Source organism: Gaeumannomyces tritici, assembly GCF_000145635.1.
Source record: "Gaeumannomyces tritici R3-111a-1 unplaced genomic scaffold supercont2.11, whole genome shotgun sequence".
NCBI classification, from domain to species: Eukaryota; Fungi; Ascomycota; class Sordariomycetes; order Magnaporthales; family Magnaporthaceae; genus Gaeumannomyces; species Gaeumannomyces tritici.
In genome coordinates this window covers 181,545-201,824 of record NW_008804555.1, presented here as the reverse complement: position 1 = coordinate 201,824, position 20,280 = coordinate 181,545, and the positions used below count along the sequence as shown (strand labels likewise).

The 20,280-nt window shown below is 56.7% G+C and overlaps 9 protein-coding genes across 9 annotated transcripts; 5 read left to right on the top strand and 4 right to left on the bottom strand.

Annotated features, from left to right (window-relative positions):
• Positions 1–756: 756 nt before the first annotated feature.
• On the bottom strand, positions 757–3,664 carry GGTG_13300 (hypothetical protein; the record flags this gene model as incomplete). The annotated part of the gene is made up of 6 exons (XM_009231206.1): positions 757–2,054; positions 2,128–2,365; positions 2,441–3,036; positions 3,090–3,374; positions 3,427–3,559; positions 3,646–3,664. 6 exons carry the CDS (start codon positions 3,662–3,664, stop codon positions 872–874), a joined length of 2,454 nt encoding a protein of 817 aa, XP_009229470.1. The 3' UTR covers positions 757–871.
• Positions 3,665–4,659: 995 nt separating this feature from the next.
• Positions 4,660–5,033, top strand: GGTG_13299 (hypothetical protein; the record flags this gene model as incomplete). The annotated part of the gene is made up of 2 exons (XM_009231205.1): positions 4,660–4,678; positions 4,837–5,033. The coding sequence occupies 2 exons, from the start codon at positions 4,660–4,662 to the stop codon at positions 5,031–5,033; spliced, it is 216 nt and encodes a 71-aa protein (XP_009229469.1).
• Positions 5,034–6,706: 1,673 nt separating this feature from the next.
• Positions 6,707–7,967, bottom strand: GGTG_13298 (hypothetical protein). The gene is made up of 2 exons (XM_009231204.1): positions 7,209–7,967; positions 6,707–7,172 (listed from the first exon to the last, which is right to left on the bottom strand). The coding sequence occupies exons 1-2, from the start codon at positions 7,434–7,436 to the stop codon at positions 6,765–6,767; spliced, it is 636 nt and encodes a 211-aa protein (XP_009229468.1). The 5' UTR covers positions 7,437–7,967; the 3' UTR covers positions 6,707–6,764.
• Positions 7,968–8,051: 84 nt separating this feature from the next.
• On the bottom strand, positions 8,052–9,351 carry GGTG_13297 (hypothetical protein; the record flags this gene model as incomplete). The annotated part of the gene is made up of 4 exons (XM_009231203.1): positions 9,331–9,351; positions 8,584–9,239; positions 8,371–8,532; positions 8,052–8,300 (listed from the first exon to the last, which is right to left on the bottom strand). Exons 2-4 carry the CDS (start codon positions 9,175–9,177, stop codon positions 8,052–8,054), a joined length of 1,005 nt encoding a protein of 334 aa, XP_009229467.1. The 5' UTR covers positions 9,178–9,239; positions 9,331–9,351.
• A 1,165-nt stretch (positions 9,352–10,516) lies between these two features.
• On the bottom strand, positions 10,517–12,626 carry GGTG_13296 (hypothetical protein; the record flags this gene model as incomplete). The annotated part of the gene is made up of 5 exons (XM_009231202.1): positions 10,517–10,634; positions 10,700–11,178; positions 11,687–11,869; positions 12,223–12,312; positions 12,582–12,626. The coding sequence occupies 5 exons, from the start codon at positions 12,624–12,626 to the stop codon at positions 10,517–10,519; spliced, it is 915 nt and encodes a 304-aa protein (XP_009229466.1).
• A 724-nt stretch (positions 12,627–13,350) lies between these two features.
• On the top strand, positions 13,351–14,446 carry GGTG_13295 (hypothetical protein; the record flags this gene model as incomplete). Its single annotated transcript, XM_009231201.1, has 3 exons — positions 13,351–13,412; positions 13,609–13,911; positions 14,140–14,446. 3 exons carry the CDS (start codon positions 13,351–13,353, stop codon positions 14,444–14,446), a joined length of 672 nt encoding a protein of 223 aa, XP_009229465.1.
• A 343-nt stretch (positions 14,447–14,789) lies between these two features.
• On the top strand, positions 14,790–16,186 carry GGTG_13294 (hypothetical protein). The gene is made up of 3 exons (XM_009231200.1): positions 14,790–15,275; positions 15,375–15,551; positions 15,639–16,186. The coding sequence occupies exons 1-3, from the start codon at positions 14,916–14,918 to the stop codon at positions 16,011–16,013; spliced, it is 912 nt and encodes a 303-aa protein (XP_009229464.1). The 5' UTR covers positions 14,790–14,915; the 3' UTR covers positions 16,014–16,186.
• Positions 16,187–16,497: 311 nt separating this feature from the next.
• Positions 16,498–17,477, top strand: GGTG_13293 (hypothetical protein; the record flags this gene model as incomplete). Its single annotated transcript, XM_009231199.1, has 4 exons — positions 16,498–16,596; positions 16,727–17,173; positions 17,283–17,360; positions 17,445–17,477. 4 exons carry the CDS (start codon positions 16,498–16,500, stop codon positions 17,475–17,477), a joined length of 657 nt encoding a protein of 218 aa, XP_009229463.1.
• Positions 17,478–19,306: 1,829 nt separating this feature from the next.
• On the top strand, positions 19,307–19,510 carry GGTG_13292 (hypothetical protein; the record flags this gene model as incomplete). The annotated part of the gene is made up of 1 exon (XM_009231198.1): positions 19,307–19,510. One exon carries the CDS (start codon positions 19,307–19,309, stop codon positions 19,508–19,510), a length of 204 nt encoding a protein of 67 aa, XP_009229462.1.
• Positions 19,511–20,280: the final 770 nt, after the last annotated feature.

Below are 20,280 nucleotides of genomic sequence, written 5' to 3'. Positions count from 1 at the left end.
GCGCGGGGTTGCCAGTCAGGGATCAAGCCCCCGTGCTTATTCCTGTTGTTGCATGGAGCCCGTGCATTATGCAGTTGAGCGTTTCACACCCCTGTCCACCGGTACATTGGTTCACCGCTAATTTTCTATGGGAAGCCGTGTTCCTAAAAAACGACAGATTGCGGAGAAAACGACAGATTGCGGAGAAAACGACAGATTGCTGTGCCGCGCTGATTCCCCGGAGGGCTGACTCAGCGCGGGTGTTTTTAACCCGCGCAAATATACGCGTAAAATCGCGGTCCAAAGGACCAGGCAACAGCCGACCGAGTGGAAGCTAGTTGATTAATCTGCGGGTACTTTAATATGCAGTCGCATTTACGGTGAGCGGTTGACGCAAGTCGCCGTTTACGCCAGCACCCCTGCCTCGTCACCTTTTGGCCACCGTTAACTGCCCGACAGCGACATCCAGTGGTCGCGAGGGCTAATCCCACTGAAACTAAATTTAATACGTTATAGATCCAGAGCACTCCAGTTTGCCATACGGAGCTGCCACCATCTAACACATTAGCTATGCAACATTCTTTCACATTCTTAGGCTTTCTATTTGCCACGTTTTGGGTATATAAGTAAGGGCAGGCAGTAGGTGGTGGGCGGGGAGATAGTAAAGTCGTTATTCGAGAAGTTTCGTGACGGCCACGTGCTAGTCTCAGCGGCCAGTTGCAGTGGCATCCGCCCTCGGCCGTCCTTCGCTTTATCGGCGCGCACTTAGGTCTAGCCCCAGGCGATAAATTCTGTCCGTCTGTTAGTCTGTCATTTACTATTTGCCTTTATAAGTTCTTGTCACATTAGGCATACGTTTATCGTACATAAAGTCGTAGCACCTGAGACGTGGTTATTCCGAAAACGTTTTTCCACGAACACGTGCGAGCGCGTGCTGCGACGCCAGTCGATCCGGGTGTTCCTCCGAAAGCGTTCTCCTTTTAACAGCCACGACGTGCTCCAACAAACCGACGGCCTTTTTGACCTGCCCGTCGGCCTGGTATGCCGCGGCGATTTCGTGCTGCGACGCCAGTCGAGAAGGGTGTTTTTCCGAGAGCGTTCTCCCTCTGACAGCCACGACGTGCTCCAACAAACCGACCGCCTCCCGGATCCGTCCGTCCATTTGTAGACACCGCCCTGCCCAAAATCTTAACCGATTCATTGCTTCGCTTTCACCTCCCCTTGCCGCTCCATCCGCCTGAAGCATTTTGAGCGCATGCGGCATATACTGCCTCCATCGCTCGCGATTTTCCCACTTATCGCTGGGGACAACTGCCGCCAGCTGCGCCAAAGCGTCTTCCATTGTCTTCTCCGTATCTCCTTTCCCCTTAACCCATTCCCGTGTCGCCAAGTGCACCAAACTGTGCATGTCGAATATGCCGCCATCCCCTCGCTTACCCAGGAACGCATACCCGCAAAGCAGCCCAATCGCCCCCGTTATTCGCTGCTCTGTCCCTACACTGGGCAGCATCGACCGCGGTATGGCCTTGGGCTCGACACATGCCGCGAATGTGGGCAGCTTCGCCGCGTCCGCATTGATTTTGTGGATCTGCTCGAACGAAATGATCCATGTCGTCACCACCACGTTCTGCGTTTCCTTATACCGTGTGTTATCTGTGAATTCTGCGGCTAGTAGCTCGATTTTGTCCTGATCCGTGTTGTGGAAAATTCCAAGGTATTCCGCAATCGATACCTGGTTCTCGTTCATGTAAGCGGCCGCCTGGGTGATTGCCAGCGGCAAATGGGCGAGCTTTTCCAGGAATTCGTTAATAATGTTTTTCGGCGGTAGACTTGTTTTAATCAATGACTTTTCCAAGAATTCTCGTGCTTCGCCGCGACTCATTTCTGATAGGTCGACGATGTTGTTCCCGGCAACACTGGTGGCTACCTTTCGAGACCGAGTCGTAAACAGGATCCGGCTACCGCTGCTTTGCGGTAGGTAGTCGTTTATTCCGCCCCCATTGTCTTGCCCGAACAAAGTATCCCAGTCGTCGGCGTTATCAACGATTAGCAGCCATTTTCCTGCCGTCGCCGAGCTGAAATGGCGGCGGAATGTATCTTTGGCACTTTTACCCTCGCCGAGTGGAACGCGGAGCTTCCCGATTATACCGACGCACGCCTGCTCGAAGCTTGCTATGCTTAGAGCCGGCACCCAGAAGACGGACCACCCTAACTTGTTTTTCCTGCGTCAAATAGGCGAGCTGCAATGCCACCTGTGTCTTGCCGATGTCCCCGAGCCCGACGAGGGCGACGCGTCGAGGGCCATCCTCGCTAAACAGCTTCTTCTTGAGCCTGCCGAGGGTTTCCGCCCGTTCCACAAAATATCTGTTTTTTGAAAGCGGGATAACTATAATAATTGGTGTCGACTTCTTTTTGTTATATTAGTTGCTGTGCGTTACCAAAGGGTAGCGTTTATACTAACGAGGTACTCCTCCCGGACCGGCCGGACCGGCCACCGAAGCTTTCCCCCGCCCGAGGAACTCGTCCACGAATTTGCCGAGCAGTCTTTCAGAGTCGCGGATGTAGTTCAATGTGTGCGCCGAGATCTTGCTTGCCTTCCTCCAGTCCGATAGCGTCGTGTCCTCGAGGCCCCGCTCCACGTTGAATCGAAAGTACTGGCCGTTAACCCCGAACCGCCTGTCAAGCCGGCCCGCCACCTGCTTCGACGTCGTTGCCATCTTTTTTAGAGCGTTAATGATAGCGAGTTTAGAATCGCGAATGCTGACAATATCCCCAAGCCCCGTGCCGATACTAAGAATTTGCATCCGCTTACGCCCGGGGAACCGCCGCCGCGCCTTTTCGATAAGCACCTTGCACGGGTTGTTATTTCCGAAGGCGGCATCGATGAACTTAATCTCGTCCCGGCCGACCCGGATCGGCTTGAAGAAGGTTGTCGCCGCCGATGTCGCCCGCGCCACCTGCCAGATGGTGCAGCCGCTTAAGCTGATTGAGGTGTCGTACGTCGTGAATAGGGTCGGTCGCGCGTCGATATTGTCCTTGGTGATGGCCAGTACGACCCTGTGGGCGTTAGCTATACGCGTGTTTGCAGAAGCACCGTTCCTAGAACGTACGTATCAGTGCACGACGTGTCACGTAGCTCCATCTCACTGTGTGTACATGTAGCGGCCATCGAGTGCCCCGCGCGGCGTCGTGTCGCACACTCTGGCGCCACGCAGTACTCCTTGATCGTATCCCGGATCGCCGCCTCGAGCGCCTTAGCGGAGAATGCGCCGCTGGGAGACGCTGGAAACAAGGTCGTTCTTTTCGGGGTGAATGCTCTTTCTGCCACCTTCCGATAGGCTCGGATGCATTCGTCGACGCTCATACCCAGCCGACCCAACATGATTGCGATGATGCTGCTTAAAAGTCAGAACGCGCTGATAATATGTTTAGCAAGGCGCCACATACCCTCCGGTGCTTGTGCCGCCGATCAGGTCGAATCGTTCATACGGCTTCGGGATTTCGCTGAGGCCTTCCGCTTTGCGGATGCCCTTCATAATGTGCTTTAGGATGAGCAGGCTGGAAAGGCCGCGGATACCACCTCCGTTTGGGGGTGTTAGCCGGGTATGGCGTCCCGCGGGAGGCTATGTTGGAAGGTTTTACCCAGGGAAAGGATGCGTAACGGACGTGGAGAGTTATGATCCATGCTTGCTCCGCAGTCGCGCGGCTCGGTCCGGCCCTAATGTGTTCGGTGCGCGCAAACTTTACGTCGGGTTTGAGAAGGCGGGGAAAAGACGAACAGGCAGATCAAATTTTGCTCCAAAATCAGTAGGGCAACGGACGCAATTAAGGACAGCTGCGGAATAAATGTCGAAACGCCAGGCAGGGAGCAATTGGTCGCCGCTGACCGCCAGCTGACCAATAAATGCAAGCCACATATCATACGTACTGTGTCTGCTAGTTCGTTGCGCCTAGCCACTTTCACAAACTGCGCAAAATGATTTGCGCAAAAAGGGCGAATTTGGTAGGTGGCGTGACATTGATCATCCCCCGGTTTGTCGTGAAGCCGAGCTCTCCAATGATTTCTAGGGCTGACGAAACTACTAATTATAGGGTGCGGAGCACCCATGTTCGCTGATGCCTGCCTTGAAACTAATATTTGAACGACGCAGCGATTCTGCGGTTGCAGTCCACGACGGCCGACGAGCCACTAACCAGGTTTGAAAGCCGTGGTTGCTCAGTAGAATGCCGGGACACGGCTGGCTGGCGGCCTTTACCCCGCCCCCGCCTTTTGTCGCAAGGCGAATGTCACAGACTGCAGAGGCGGGGATACGGCACAGGTGCCCCCGGCATGGCACAAATTGTTTGAAGCCAGACCAGGTGTCGCTAATAAACTCTATAGGAGTCGTCGGAAGACCCGATGGAAAGTTTATTAATCGGCACCAGAGTATAAAAGGACTGACCACTCCCGCAACAAGGGCTTAAAAGGGTCAGGACTCAGTAGCTCAATACCAGTGACGATACCTTGCTGACGATTGCTTGCCACTATTCCCGTTCCGTGCTATGCCCAATTGTGTGCGATTATTGTTGTACGAAAGAGGAATTGCCGCGTTTTCCTTTTGGAGCCGTTTTCCAAGCTCGGTATGCTAGTCGTGCCCTAAACCTCTCGGATGTGTATATCGGGCCCTCGGTCAATTGAGAATGGTGTCAGCTCTACAAGGTAGGCTCCCACTCAGACCCGGCAAAGGACGAGAACAATCAAGTTCGACAATATAACAAATAGCTCTGTATGTAGAGTCCGAGGATGGAACGGGCCGACACCTTGGTTATTTTTCCAAGTATGGTGAGGACCTGACGGATTTGCCGGGGCGCTCGCAGCCGTCGAGGTCGACCTCCGCATCGACGAGTCCCTCCCCTTCTCTACGGGGTTCAGTTACAGCGGCGCGATATGGCTCAGCATCGCCTGCTCGCGTGGGAAGGAGTTCCGCGGCGTGGCCATGAGCGGGCCCCTGAGCAGCTGTGTCGGGGGCGCGGACCCCGTGGCGTACTACGGCCATCATGACGTGTCGGACTAGGGGCAGTGTCAAGGCACGACAGTATGGCAATACCCCGCTATTTGTTACAGCACTTTCCAGCTCTTTCCAGCGCTTTCAACAGTTGTGGCCCCGCCCAACATCGCCATAGCGGCTTTCCTGTATATTGCTTTTGCATTGGATGGCGATTCCAATGATGTATAAATATGGTCAAAAGTCAAAAATTGATTGCGTGGCCGTTATATTAATTGATGGCGAAAATCATGGCTGGGAAAAAAATGGATGGCGGGAAGAGGGGGTGGCGGAAGGGGGGTCCTGACTTATGTTGAAGCAGCCCGTAATGGCTGCGAATTCGGCGAATTGATCCGCCTCCTGAAAGGCCGAGTAAAAGTAGTCCTTACGCTCGCGGGCGTTGGACCGATGTTCCAGTTCCCCGTGGCAGCCGACGCCGCTTAGCAGACACGGACGGGCTTCTAAGCATCGCGCCCGCGCCCGGAATAGCCCTGCAGGCCCGGGAGGCCGAGCCAGGCTACATGGTGGCTTCCAGGGCCCGCCGGCGCGGCGTCGCGGCGTCGCGGCCCAGACCCTGCTCCTGTTGGGCGTTCAACTACCGCGGTTTAGCTCGCGTGCACCGCAAGACCACTACCGATAGCTTAGATTCGTACGAGGCGGCCTTTCCTCGCCGATCGCGCTTGGCCTTCCAAGGAGGTAGAGAGACCGTCTCGTGGTCTTCCTTACAGTGGATCCGGTCTCGAGAAGGGACGTGTTCGTGTCGCCCTCACGCGTGATTGCTAGATGGCGCGTCGCGTGCCCCGCTTTTGGTTAGAACCGCTAATTGGCCAGCGCCACCCCCAGTTGGTGCGTGTATCCCTGTACTACCTCAACTTGGAGGTATATGGGTGGGCAGGTACTTTCCGAGGTTAAGTACCTGCGATTCGCCCGCTGCGGGTGCGGTTCGAGAGTGGCCTACACAATGCGCCTGTGCCCTTGGTTACGGTGCGCAACGAACGCTTTGGAGGTTGGTTGCTGGCGACTAGCCTCGCGGAGGAATGGGGCGAGAGAAACGGGGCCAAGCCAGTGGGGCTGCCACCACGGGGTGAAAGCATTTACAGCAAGCAATATCCGTGGGCACGTCTTACCCGCGCGAGGCTGGGTCTGCAAAAGCGTACAAGACAACCAGCCCGCCTTATAGTACAACTTCGAGGAGGAGGGGTACTTGGCATTCATCTGTCGAGGTAGTAGGCATTGTGCAGAGCGCCACGACCGCGAGGGTATAGTGTGCCAAAAATCGACATGTTTCGAAAAGTATAAATTGGTCGGGTTCGTCGTATACTTGTCCCGTCGGGTCGTCGAAGGCTTTCTCCAACACCAAGCAAAATTTCTCCTGATAACTGGAAGAACAGCACCCGCCCTGACGGACAACCTAAGGCTATTGTAAATCCTGCTATGGCTGAACACCGCCGTCGGTATTTAATGGGTAGCCACAGCAAATTCTGCCCATTCCAGGTGATCCATGCTTCGTCGGCACTGATGCCAATGCCCTCCAAATCTTGGTGCTGTGAATGGGCCTCAAGTGCTGTTGCACCAGCAGTCGGTTGCTTGCTAAGCAATTTAGCCCCAAAATCTGTATGGAGGTACGAGCCTGTTGCATCAAACGATACAGTAGGACTACACGGAGACCAATAACTAGCCTATCTCCGATGTTCGCATTCCGCCACCCCGGAGAACTATCTTAATATCTTTCTCGCAAGCCGGTCCATGCTCCGACAAAGCCTACCGGTGGATCTCGTTCGTCCAGGTCAGCATCTCCCTAACTCCGAACTCATCCGTGCAGTCGGCTCCGCACAGTCTCGTCGTTTTGCAACACTTCCACGCACCGCTTGGGCCGACGAGCGGCTGAAGAATCCAAAAGACGAACTTGGGCCCGACGAAGGTCAGAGCGTAGTGTCGGAGGGCAATCGTGTCTTCGGGCTTCCAGCCAGCCTTGGACACGCTCAAGGCCTCTTCTCGTAGGCGGTGGCGGTTGTAGAGGGCAATGGAGCCGGCGGCCACCACCTGGGCAACAGCGACGTCGTCGGACGGGCCGGGTCGTTTGAACTCGATGGTGAAGTAAGGACAGGTGATCCAGTCTTTGACGAAGGTGCAGTTCTGGATTTGAAAGCGATATCGCGGCTTGAATCCCTTCAAGGAGAGCCAGTAATTGCAGTCGGGGCGCACATCCCAGGACCAGTCTTCCGCCATTCGCTGGGCGGCGGCCGGGCCGGGATCGACGAGCGGAGGGACGCGCCAGTGGGCGTTCTCCCTCGGAGGGCAGACGAGCTGCAGCATGCGCTCGGCGCGCCATCGGCGGTCTTCGGATATGGCGGCGGATCTTCGTTCGCCGCGAAAGAAGGTGTCCTTAGCGAAGGTGGCAAACTCCTCCTCGCACAGGCCGAGGCCCCTCATCTCCTTGTATTCGGCGGCGATGGCGTCGATAGCAGCTTAATCCATCGACAGCCAGATGCTGGCGCCGGCATGTTTTCGACAATTTCCTCAATCGATTTGTTTCTCAATCTGTCTCCAAGTATATTCAACGACCCTATTTCTTTTCCAGAAGCGAAATGCAAGCGACTACTCCGCCACGCCCGGCGGAGAGCGTGCATCGTTCGAGAGCTAGAGTGTCCCGCTCGGTGACCAGGCCGCCAGCCCTTCCGCTGAGCGCCGCGAGTTTCAACATTAGCTAACAGCTCAAATCCCGAGTTGGCCATATAACTCCAATTTTACACCTACCTTACCTACCCAGGCGGGCGTGTATTGCTACTGGTGGCCTGTCCCCCCGCTGGCGACCCCAATGTGCCTACTGAGGGAAGCCTCTATACGTTGCCTATCTGCTCCTTGCTGCCCCCCATGGGTCCGCCCCTGCTGGTCGTGCCACACGGGCGACGTCGGCGTGATCTTTCTCAGCCCCTCCTCTGCCGCCCTGAGCCTGCCCTCGTCCGGAGCGGGCATGCCGCTGGCGCGCAGCAAAGCCGCCCTCATGAGAAGCTGCTGGTCAGCCAGTTCGGGCCAGTGCGTGGAGCCCTACCTCCATGTGCTCCTGTGGCCTTCAGTATTATACCTCTCGTAGCGGTCGCGGAAGATGTGGTGGTCCCTCATGGCATAGAACGGGTCCCACCTGTACCGATTGAGATCCGAGGCCAGAATGGGCAGTGGGTCCTGCCCCAGGGGCGATTTGAGGAAGGCCAAAAGGGCGCGTAATTGGTCGTCGGTCGGCGGGTATAGTGTGAATGGTCCCCCGCGACGGCCGTCGTGGAAATAAACAGCGTTGCACTGTGGGTTTGAGCGGCGGGTTAGCACCTGGACGTGGCATACACAAGCAAACGGAGGGCGAGGGCCTTACTTCGCTGTCGGACTTGCCCCGATCAAAAACCACGACGCCGCCGAAAATCATGCATTCTGCCCAATATCCAACAATGTCCGCTTCGCCGTCGGGGTACTGCTCGATAGCTATATAGCTGCGGTGGCTAAACGGGGTCTTTAGCAGGGGGACCGAGTAAAATCGCTAGCTGAGCATCTAGATTTGCATCTCGGACGCGAGCCAGTCACTGTGCACCTTGCGCTTGTGGAGGCCGTCGTCCATCTGGAACAAACGGACGGCAATGGAATGGCAGGCGACGGCCGTCATTTCGATGAGGCGCAAGTCGAACTCGGGGCTTCCGACCTTGGCGGCGTTGAACGCGCGCAGGAGCTGGCGCCGGAACTGCAGCTGGCGGCCGGCGTCGAACGCGTGCCCGAACTCCCTAATCTTCCCCAGGGCGGCTTCGCAAATTACGCTGTGGTTGAGTTCGTATATGGGGTGTGACCTTATGGGCGGCAGGAATGCTTCCCACGTTTGGATCGTCGGCAGCCCGTCGAATATTTGAGCGTATGCATTTTGCGCCACGGCTGTCACGAGGATACTGCCGATGGCGAGCTGGAAATGCGAGAAATGGTCGGCATCGAGGGCGCTGGCGGTAGTATCGGTGTCAAACTCGGGCATCGCGGATAATTGGTTTGGCAAGTGGTGGCGGTACTCGTCGAAGTCAGCCACATCTCCTGGGTGGCCTTTACTGGCTGGTATCTCGGGCAGCTGGTGTCCAATCCGCACAGTGAAATTCCAGAGGACTCTGCGGCAAGTTCCGAGTCTGCAGGCCGGGGCGCAAGCCATTCTTAAAGAGGATACGCTTTTTTTTCAACCAAAGCTTGCGGTTGCGGCCGACCAATTCCGGTCTGCCACGATTGCTGTCAGGTATGAGAGGGTATTTTCCAGGTTCCAGAGGCAACCGGATGTGGTCCGTGCATGTGTGCACATATCACCTACCGACGTGTATATCACCACGAGGATCTTCAGAGAGAGGACAGAAAGAGAAATGAGATGGAACGAGAGAAGGACTAGAGACAGTGTTCTCTGACAATTGCCTGCCAATACGTGCAGCTCGCGGGCGTCTCTAGCCTCTGTGTCTTGAAAACGGGTTGACAGTGGGGCCAAATTGACCAGGGGGGACGGACGCCGCCACCACCAAAATACAGCAAAAATCTGTCCGTTAAACTGGCGGTGTTATGGCGCGGCGTGCCCTCCGTGCACTTGCAGCTTTGTCTCTCGTGTGCGTTGGGGGTATGAGACCCCTATCACAATCAGGATGGCAGTCCTGATTGTCCTGGCTTTTTAGCAGAGGTGGGAGGGGTCTCCTTCTGTCTAACCGCCTTGACAGGCGGATTGCAACGTTTTGAACAGCAACGTCGACACCGTTATTTTTGGACGAATTTGAAGCTATTCCCAGATCGAGCCGGGCCGTGGCTATCTCGAGATGCCAGTGGGTAAGCGGTTGACCGCCGACGAAAAGGCGTGATATGCTTTGGGTAACCGGCATGAAGGTACCGCCGCCGTGTGGTTGTTAAGCCGGCAATACTCTTTCCAACAGCGAAAAGAGAGGCGTCGTAAAGTCGCCCATATTCACGATCTGATTGCTAACGTTGCCGGCGCCGTACCCGCGGCGGCCTCCTCCTCCTCCTCTTTCTAACGCTGGCATAAAGCTGCCACTACTTTGGGCAGCTTGGGCGGCTTCGCGCTAGTAGTCTTCTGCTTGAAGCCGGTTCCACGACTTTCTGACGATTGACGGAGGATCCTCCAAAACAGTTCGGCGGGCGACGTATTCTCTAGCCCAACGATTAATTAGCGCCGTCGTAAGCGGGTAATGAACCTCGCGGCCGCCGGACCGTGTGACGTAGCAAAGAACAGGTGCGTTACCACCGCGATAATTGCGACACTTTTCGGTTCGAGCTAGCATTTGGAGCGCCGTACTAACTCCATCACCGCCTGCGCTACAGGGTCCTGCTGCATCTGGCGATCGAATGCCGCTTGCATTTCCGTCGTCACCGTTTTTCGTAGGCGTTTAAGCGCCTCGTTAGATGCCGGCGGAGGAGGAGGGCCAAAAGTCGTTAGGTGGTGCCCGAATAGCCGCCGAGACGTATCCGCCACGGTCGGATTGAGCGTTTCGAAAATAACTTCACGGAAAGCTTAAGTTAACGACGGCTTCACGGCGGCCGGTAACGGCGCCGTTGTTTACGAGCTTAACGGCGCGCCAGCGGGCGACGGCGACGGCGCCGTCGCCTTCGGAAGCGCTTCTACAAAATCAAAAAAGTACCGCAGTTCAACGTACGTACCCGCTTTGCCTAATAGCTTCACCAACGTCTCGACGATATCTTTCCCAGGCACCTCGCCGTACAGATCTGCTGGGTCAAAGTCGTTAGGCTCAAGCAGAAGCTCAAGCAGAAGCTCTAGCTCTATCACCGACGGCCCTCGCTCTGGGCGGTAGCCAACGACCGCCTGCGAGAAGGCAAACTTGGCGGTGGCTCTCCCAGTAAGCCCATTTTTAGCTAACGCCACGGCAACAAGCCGGTTAATCTTGCTAGGCCCGAACGTCTCGCCTAACGTTACTGTCGCGCTGACGCCGAAGTCGCCCTCGCTGGCGGGCGTTTCTAGGAAGACGGAGCGGGACGTTGAGGTATCGCTGAGCTTAGCCTGTTTAGGGCCGAGAAACGGCGCTGAGATCAGTGCCACCGCCGCCGTTACTTTCACCTCTATCTCTGCAGGAACCGTTGGCGCCCGTGCCGCCTTTGCTTTGGTGGCAAAGGCGCGCTTCTTCGAGACCGGTTCGCGGGCAGTTATCTAAGGGCGCGGCCGTGCCCGAGGCGTCGGTTGAGTATCCTCTTCCTCTTCCTCTGCATTTTCCGTTTGTAACGAGGCGGCCGCTAATCCTCCCTCCTCTTCGCTCGCAGACGATATCACTATTTCTTCGGCGGCCGGCTGACCGGGCTTTACAGCCACCGCCCGTTTTTTCGACAAAAGCCGCTTGGGTACCGGCGCCGGGCGTTTATTCTGCTTCTTTTTAACCGCGGCCGGTGCCGCCGGTGCCTGGGACGTCCCCTCCACTGTCACGCCGGTCTTGAGCTTGATCAACGTCTTCTTGGGTGTGACGGTTCAGGCACCAAGGCAGGGAGATAGGTTACGTGAGAGGAGCTCAACCACAAAACCCCACCATATTCCCCTCCGTTATGTACAATACTTCCTTCCCTCCTCACCATGGAATCTTCGTCTATAGGTGCCAATAGATCATTGCCCTCGCGCATGTTTAGGATTATCCGGCCGTGACATTGGGCGTAGGCGTGATTCTAACCTCGGGCTCATCCTCCGGGGCGGACAGCCCCGAGCTAACCTCCTCGACCTCGTTTTGAACGCCCAACGCGCTAAACTCTCCTTCGGCGTCGCTGCTGGGCGGCGCCGCCTTCCTCGTGGGCTGTCTTTGGCGACTAGAACGTCTCGCCGGCTGAGCAGGCGCCTCGGGGGTGCGGACGCGTTTCTACGGACCATCTCTGTTTTGGGCGTTAGTACTCCGTTTACGGCCCAGAAAAGACGACGGCGAGGTTAGGAATAGCTTCACCGATCAAATTCACTTTGGTACGTATGCTAGCACTCGTTGCTGTTCAAAACGTTGCAATCCGCCAGTTCAACGGACAGATTTTTGCTGTATTTTGGTGGTGGCGGCGTCCGACCCCCCTGGTCAATTTGGCCCCACTGTCAACCCGTTTTCAAGACACAGTGTTTTCAGAGTGGATCCTAGCCTGCCGCCGCACACCGCCCAGGTGGAGCCGTTTTCGGGCGGTCAAGGTCGCGCCTGGTGGTCCTAGCTTCTCCGTGTTGGTCCGTGCTTACCGCGCTGTCAGTCGGCCCCAGCCACGTGACTGTCTTAATCCAACGACGCTCGTCCTGCTCGGTGCTGTGCCAGTTGGCTTGTAGCCACCGCTCAAATCATAAAAGCCGATTTTCGAGTTGACGAACTTGGAAGCAATATTAAGTTCGTGCTCGTTGCTGTTGGGAATCCATAGGCTGAAAGATAGTGACTTGAGTGCGCCTGTCGCCTCGTCGCCTCTTTGCCGAGTTGTACGGTCTAGGCGTGTAGTCTTTCAGGTCGGGAAAGACTGTATCGTCGCTTGTTCGTCTGAACCAAGCTGGTCGATCGCCTCGTCCCGTGCTGCTGTACAGCCGCATTGGTAGTGGTAACTTGGCTGTACTCTGCCATAGATGGCCTTTGCCCTCCTGATGCCCAATCTCGACATCTTCGTTGTGTTGCCGTGTTCGATGGATGATAGGACGGGAAGTGTCATAATTAACATAACCGTACTTGTTATTAAAGTGTACTCTGCAGAAATGGACTTCATCCTCGCGCTTCTCCCATAGAAGCTCATAATGAAGCTGAATATAAGGAAGGTTGAAAAGGTGGGAGTTGCTTTGGCAATAAGCATGGGAATTTTGTGGGCGCTCCTACATGCCTCTATGTCGGCTAATGCTATATCGAATGGGGGTGTGTGCAGGCTAACAATCATGCTCGTCAGCGCTGGTACTGCTGCCATTGTGAAGGCCATACAGTTCTGCTCCATGTCAGGGGGGGATTTCACATGTAAAAAGAAAAGAAAGCCATTTAATATTTCAATTCCCTAACCGTACAACCTAAACGTGCTAATTTAAAAGCCTAGATGATCTGATGGTAATCCTGGCCGACTTATACATAGCAAAAAGACACCTGGCCGACCAGCCTACGCCGGACTGCAAAGAAAAGGTAGACCGCATCCGGGCCTTAGCCAACATATCGAGGGACAAGGCGGAAATCTTTGAGATACCCAGACATAGCGCAGAGGCCGTGGGCTGCTGGCGTACGGTGTACCAAGCGGTGGCGAAAATGCTCGTCCGACAGGGCTACGTTGGGATTCTCTCCCTCTGCCTCGAGCGAGACCCGGGCCTCCCTTCCTGGACGCCAGACTGGTCAAGGAGGTTGCCACAGCCATGGTCTGGATTATGACACTGGCCTGGTCACGAGGTGGGGTTTTCCTTCGACACAGGAGCCGGTACGTCATCGCGGGTCCACCCTGACACCCCCGATCACATTCTTGCGCTGGACGGCTACTTCCTTGACACCATCGAGAACAACGAGGACGTCGGATCGGAGTGGATGCCGAGATGGGCCACCAACATGAGCCAGCAGGACATTGTGACGCGCTTCCGCGAAGTTGACAAGTTACTCTCGCGATCTACGCGATACAGCGAGGAGGAGCACCAGGAGGCGCGGTGGAAGATACCTGTCGGCGGAAAGGAGTATCGCAGCCTCACTCGGCGTCAAAAAGCCGGTGACGCTTCGCGCCAGGCGTGGGAGCGCATCCACGGCGGGGTGTCGAAAGGTCAATCAATCGCGGCCTACAAACATCCCGATGTCGACGACTATAATGTTGCCCTCGAATCCACGCATCGCAGCCGGGTTTTCATGTCGGGCACGGGATATGTCGGGATATGTCCCTTGGAGACGCGGCCGGGGGATGTCCTGTTCGTGCCTTGCGGCGCTCATGTGCCGTATGTGATTAGACGACGCCCGGCGAGAAGAGGCACTGATGGTGCGGCTGTCGATCGGGAACTCTGGACGGTGATCGGGGAGGCATACGTTCAGTGTCATGTTTGGAGAGTTGAAACTGGGCGAGAAGGAGGGGATTCGTGTATTCTGGCTAACATAAGGGCTCGGAAGTCTGCCGCCATTGGCAGGCCCCATGGGTTCCAGAACAGTGTCTTCTCATAGAATTCCAGTTGTTCCCGCCGCTCCCTGAAGAAGAACGCCCACATCATGACTTCCTTGCAAATAAACTCGATGCTCAAGGTTAGCTTCCCCCTTTTGCTAAACAAGACCCTGAGACCTTCCATGTGGCTGTCCACCATCTCCCAGTCAATGTGCATGCTGAGTGAGGATAGGTTGCCCGCCCTCGTCCGGCCCCCCGATTCACGATGGCGTCCCCGGCCTGGGCTGCGCCATGCCGAGCTGCAGGTACGATCGGCCTGGGGAGGACTGGACGGCTCGGGCAAATTCGCGCCTTGTCGGCTTCCCAAGGCGTCGTGATCGAGATTGGGACTCGAGTTGTCGCATCGTTCACATATCGTCGTTCTTCAGCGCTCTGCGGCCGCGAGCTTCCTGGGCGTCTCCGACCTGTCGAAGCGGTGGGAGGGGCCGATGCACTCCGACGGCGGCAAAATGAAAAGCAGTGAAATGGGTTAGGTAAGCCTACCTAGCCACCCATCCGTCGGTCCCATATTTTGGCCTGTTCAGGGCCGTGAAATGGGCCTACCCCGTGCCCAAAACTGGGCCCTTGTGGGGCCCCATGGGCCACATTCCACTTGCTTACTAAAAGGTGGGCAAGGTGGGGAACTACGACTTCATGATGTCGAACACAACCACTAGCACACGATCAGCACTGGTCTCCACACACCGATAGCACTATGACCTCATCCTCCTCGCCTTTCAGAATCTTCACACAAGGGACCACCAGGCTCCAGCAAACCTCACAGCAACTCCCAAAACAACCGCCAAGATGCACATCACCGTCGCCCCCGCCTCCACCAAGGCCGGCCGGGCCACCATTGAGGCCCTCCTCGCCGACAGCGCCGGCCCGACCGTCACGGGCGTCTACCGCAACCTGTCCAGGGTGCCGGCGCAGTTCTCGCCGAACCCCAACTTCAAGGCCATGCAGGGCGACGTCCAGGACGGCGCGTCGCTGGACTTCTCCGGGGCCGACGCCGTCCTCGCCATCACGCCGCCGCAGTTCCACGAGAGCGACATCGTGGCCGACGCGCGCAAGATGTCCGAGAACATGAAGGCCGCCGCGCAGAAGGCGGGCATCAAGCGTCTGGTGCTGCTGTCGAGCGTCGGGGCAGAGCTGGAGAAAGGCACTGTAAGTCGAATCCCTCTTGGCAGAGTCAGACAGGGACGGCCGGACGATGTTCTGTACACGTGCGCAGAGAAACTCTCGTGCTCACCGGGAGGCGCTCAGGGCGAGATCCTCACCAACCACGCCGCCGAGCAGGTGTTCGAGGGCACGGCGCCCGAGGTTGTCTACGTGCGCTGCGCCTACTTCATGGAGAACTGGATGATGTCGCTCGAGACGGTCCATCAGGAGCCGCCATTTTTCTACACTACCATCACGCCGCTGGACTTCAAGGTGCCCATGGTACGTAACCCCCCTCCCCTTTTCCTCCCCTTCTCCCCCAGACCTCTACCCTTCCAACCCAAACCGCAAGCCAACCCCCCTCCCCAGATCGCCGTCAAGGACATCGGTAGCACCCTCGCCGCGCAGCTGCTCGCCACCGGCTCGGCCCCGCCGGCGAACCCGCACGTGTTCGAGCTGTGGGGGCCCGAGGACTACTCGTCGCTCGACACGCAGGCGGCCTTCGCAGCCGCCGCCGGCCGCGATGTCGAGGTCCGCCCCGTCCCCAAGGACGGCCTGGGCGACTTCTTCGTCCAGGCCGGCTTGCCGCCTAGTGTCGCCAAGGAGTGGGCCGAGATGTCGGCGTGTTTCCTGCCCGGCGGCGTCATCGAGGCGGACGTTTCGCGCACCGAGGGCGTCGTTCGCGGCAAGACGACGCTGCACGAGGCGGTCAAGGAGATGTACAACCTGCCGCCGCCGGCGTGAGACTGAGTCGAGATCCTTTTGAGGTCTATGTCGAGCACGGAGGGCTTGGGTGGTACTTTGGCGGGCAAGGTAGTGTACAGGGTAATCGAAGCAGGACTGAGGTTGGTACCAGGGTAGTGTGCACATTTGCACTTGTTTTGGTACTTTCAATGCGAACTCTCATCTCACAGCGATCCCTCGAAGTGCAGGTGTTGCGGTCCCCTTTCTCCTCCCGCTGCCTTGGGTCCACCCGCCCTGGCTGACGGGAGCGTACACCTCGACCAGCAAGGGACATGCGACGACTTGTCCGCGGGCATCACGCCTTTGCACCATCATGTGTGCGCCTCATTTTCGGTAGAGATATCATACAGCACAACCTGGTCGCTCCAGCGCCAGGCCCTCGGATGAGTACTGGTCATGCAGGTTGGGGATATCGCCGGCAAGGGAGATGGGCACGGAACTGGGCCACAGTGATGCTTGGGCGGAAGTGCGGCGCCGATTTGAGATGACAACGGAAATCCCTCCGGTGCATCCCGATGTTCGCGGTGGGGCGTCCCAGCCTGACGAGGAGCGGGTCCGTATCGACTGGGGGTGGAAGTTCGGGGTCAGGAATCCTACAGGGGGGCCGTATCCGGAGGCGGCTCTCGCCAAGAAACGTGGGTCAAATTTGTGCACGACGCACTGGTAAGTGCCCTTGATGCCCTTGGTTGGGTTTAGTTGCTAACGCTGTCTAGAATTCCGATGCTCTTGTCGCCGAATTTGCACAGCTCGTCGTGTTCACCGTGCTCAACCTGCCTACCGACTACAACAACGACGCCGTCGGCCTGTTCCTTGAGCTGGACGGATCGGCCATCGCTAGCAAAGTAAGGAGCCAGCTGGGACCTTTGGTCCGCCAGGGGGTTGCAGAAAGTCTCCATCGCCTTTCGCTTCTCCGCCCACTCGTCGCAGCAATCCGAATCCGAGGTCAACCTTTTCCTCGTCGACACCTTGCCGTAAAAGCCAGAAGAAATTTCCAACCCGACGCGTTTGACCCGAACACCACGTCCTTGGACAATCTTCGGTGGCTCGGCTCTCTCGTCGGCATCGAGGGGTCCAACCAGTTTGGAAGCCTCACCATGGACGCAATGCGCACCGCCCTCTCGCGCTCCAAGGCGTTTGCTGGTCGGGATGTCGATCGGGGGGTACGACCTCGTCAAGCGAGCGGGCGAACAGCTCCGCGTCGGGCCGTGGGAGTGGTTGCCAGTATGTGCTCGATCACGGGATGAGGGTGGCCCTGCTAACACTTCACAGGCCCTCCCTGCCGAGGTACTGGCCCGCTTGAGCGTGGCGCAGTTGGAAAGTTTCCAGGCCGAGAGCTACCGCCAATCGGTTCGTCCGGCTGTACTCGATCGGCCGGCCACCTGCGGGCAGGGTTTGTTGGAAGGGACGGAAACACCGCCGCTCGCTTCTTAGGATGCCCCCACCAAGCATTCGGGCTCCTGCTGACGGAAGAGGCAGAGGTGCACGAGGGCTGGGTAATCATTGGCAAGGAGGAATTGTGGGCCATCTCATAACTTGCCAGCTGGTCGCCGTTGCTGCCCCACCCTATCACAACGGGAACAAGAAACTGCAAACTCCGCATCGTTGGCCCACCAGGGGGGCGGCAAGCCCTGTGCTTTTGCCGCAGATCCATCATACATCGAGTTCCTTTCTTCACGGCGACTCGGCCTCTTCGGTGATAGCTGCCGGCGGCTGTCCCAGGGCCCCGGTCGGCTCCCGATCGACGTCGGATGTTGCCGGCAACACCGCCGCAGTGGGTCATCTGCGTTTGGACAGCCAGTCAATGAATGGGCTGGGCCCAGGGTCTTGCCGCGGCTGGGGCAACCCTGCCGCGAGCCGTGGCTCGCAACACGGTCGCCGGCACAGGCGCAAGCCCCACTGGGGTGAGGCTCTTTTGTCCCGAGACTCACTTTCAACGACGCTATAACAACAGCAGTTCAGTGCCTCTCGGTAGATAGCAAACAACCACTGGCGTCTACTATATGCGCGCCTTTATCGCCAGGAGGCACTTGAATGGGATTTCAGTAGATGCAACCCTTGCGCTGCTTTCTCTCAGATGGTTTGCGGTGGGCTGCGCAACCATTCGTGCCGGTGGTAAGTGTTTGCGCCAGTCCCGTGGAAGCCACTTGCAGGAAGTTACTTGCGCATCTTCCGGGATCTACCCCTTGAAGTTTGAATGTGACCATGGAGGAACGTCTGCTTGCCGGCGAGCTCTACTGGCCGCGTGGACGTCCATGGGTCGCATCTCCGACCGCCGGCGGGTTCAGACGCGATCGAGCACTCCCAGCGTGAAACCTCCGCCGCCGTGCTTTGGGTCTGACACGTGGAAGTGATCCGACACGAGCCCTGCGCTTATTAATGCGGCCAATCACGGCTCCCCTATAACTGCATCGGTAGGACATGCAGAGTGACATTTCCGCGACCACCAACCGACTCTTCCACGTCGTACATCCCCCCTACCCGAAATGATTCTAGCCTGAACCCAAGGCCCTCCTCCGGGGCTTCCAAGAACATATAGCGACGCTTGTCTCCAGCTTTTCTTCGAACCCATCGGGATGCCCGAGCAAAATGGGACCCGAGACATTCCCACTCCTCGACCATCGGGGTAGCCTCCCCGCGCCGCAGTCCTTCTTGCCATCCCGACTCTAACGTCTCTGCTTCTTTTCTCCCCTGTCTACTCTCGGGCTACTCTTGTGTGTTGCTCTCACAGGCATACAAATCTTGCTCCCTTCTTTGTTGAGAGGCATACCGGACACATACGGGGTTTTGATCCTTATCGGCGCCTCGGACATGCTGTACCTTGTCACCGACGGCCTCTGGATACTGGTTACTATAGATGTCGATAATAATTTTCACGATGGGTTATTCGGTGTCAACTTAAACGACGGAGAACGGGACTCGCTACGGAAGCGCTCTCTGGACACGGTTCTCCGAATCTCTTTGACCAAGCTTCCCGTTATTGCTGTTGTGTTGACGAGGGCGCTTTACCACTTCACCGGAATCCCTCTTGCTCTTGGCGTCGAGAGGGAGAACCTGGCTGCTAAGAGGGAGGGGCATGCCGACAGACAGATAGCAAACAGCGGTACATTCAACAGTAGGGTGGAGGGAGATCGAAATGAGGTGGATGTCAATCATTGTGCCGCAGCCGCCAGCTCAGGCATCGTGTTTAGAAGTCACAGGGAAGAACAAGTGCCGGCTCCAACCTCTCAGTTACGGTGTCATGCACCACGACCACCCCGTCTCGTATTTAGACGGCTTCAGTGAAGCAGCGGCATATGCCTGGCATGTCCGATGCAGCTCCCGGACAGCCCGATGGGTGGTGTCACACGGAGGCGCCCTTCGAGGTAGTGGGGATAGCCTCACCAAGGGTCCTGGTTCGTACGCACAGGGTCGGCATCAACCCTGTGGAGCCAAGCCTTCAAGTGGGGGCTACCAATCGGGCCAACGGCGGTGACGGGCCTCCGGCACGGACCACCTAAACCTGCCTATTTAATCCCAGCCACCCTTGGAAATCCCCTCAGCAGATTATGGCTCCTTAAGCATCTTTTGAGCCCATAAAAAGATTATTAGCTATCATTAATGAGATCACCCCTCTCAAGCCTGTATTGCACCCTTGTGACAGGTGGCGAGCCTGTCGGAACCGATCACCGCGTCCCACATCCCGACGTTCCTTCCCTCCTTCTCTCATGGCCAATGGGAACGCCAATGAACAGGCCCATCCTAGTCTCCTTCTCGGCATGCTCTTCCTCCTCTTGCCAATGCCACGACTGCACCTTCTCCCGGGAGACCGGGAAGACCCGAGAATTGATGCTCTGCGGGTCCAGCCACAACAGCCCCAAACCCAACTGGAGCATTCTCCTATGTTGGTTAAGATAGGTCACCCCCTGTCGGCCACCACCTCCCCTGTCGGCCACCCCGCTCCCATATTAAATTTACAAAATGCTACTGTTTTGCAACGCAATTATAAATCGGATAAAAATGGTAAAAGTAATAAGGATAACGTGGTTCACCACCGAGTGGATCACCCTCACCGAGTGGATCACTCCAAATCCCATACTAAACGCGGTTTTTTTTTAATTAAATAACTCGCCCAATTTATAATTAAACCTTACCAAATTTTAATACATTATATTTAAGTATGTAGTCGATTTTATAATGAATTAGTGATATTTTTATTATTACTCTTTTAGGGTTAGTTTGCAAAAATTACACAGTGTGGTGCACAGTGTTATAAACTAACCCTAAAAGA

Excerpts from the sequence above, each read along its gene's own strand:
- GGTG_13298 (XM_009231204.1), bottom strand. The coding sequence starts at position 7,436 with ATGAGGGGCCTCGGCCTGTGCGAGGAGGAGTTTGCCACCTTCGCTAAG. Across the intron at positions 7,173-7,208 it reads CGGAAGACTGGTCCTGGGAT|GGATTCAAGCCGCGATATCG; the intron begins GTGCGCCCCGAC and ends CTCTCCTTGAAG.
- GGTG_13294 (XM_009231200.1), top strand. The coding sequence starts at position 14,916 with ATGCACATCACCGTCGCCCCCGCCTCCACCAAGGCCGGCCGGGCCACC. Across the intron at positions 15,276-15,374 it reads CAGAGCTGGAGAAAGGCACT|GGCGAGATCCTCACCAACCA; the intron begins GTAAGTCGAATC and ends GGAGGCGCTCAG. Across the intron at positions 15,552-15,638 it reads TGGACTTCAAGGTGCCCATG|ATCGCCGTCAAGGACATCGG; the intron begins GTACGTAACCCC and ends CCCCCTCCCCAG.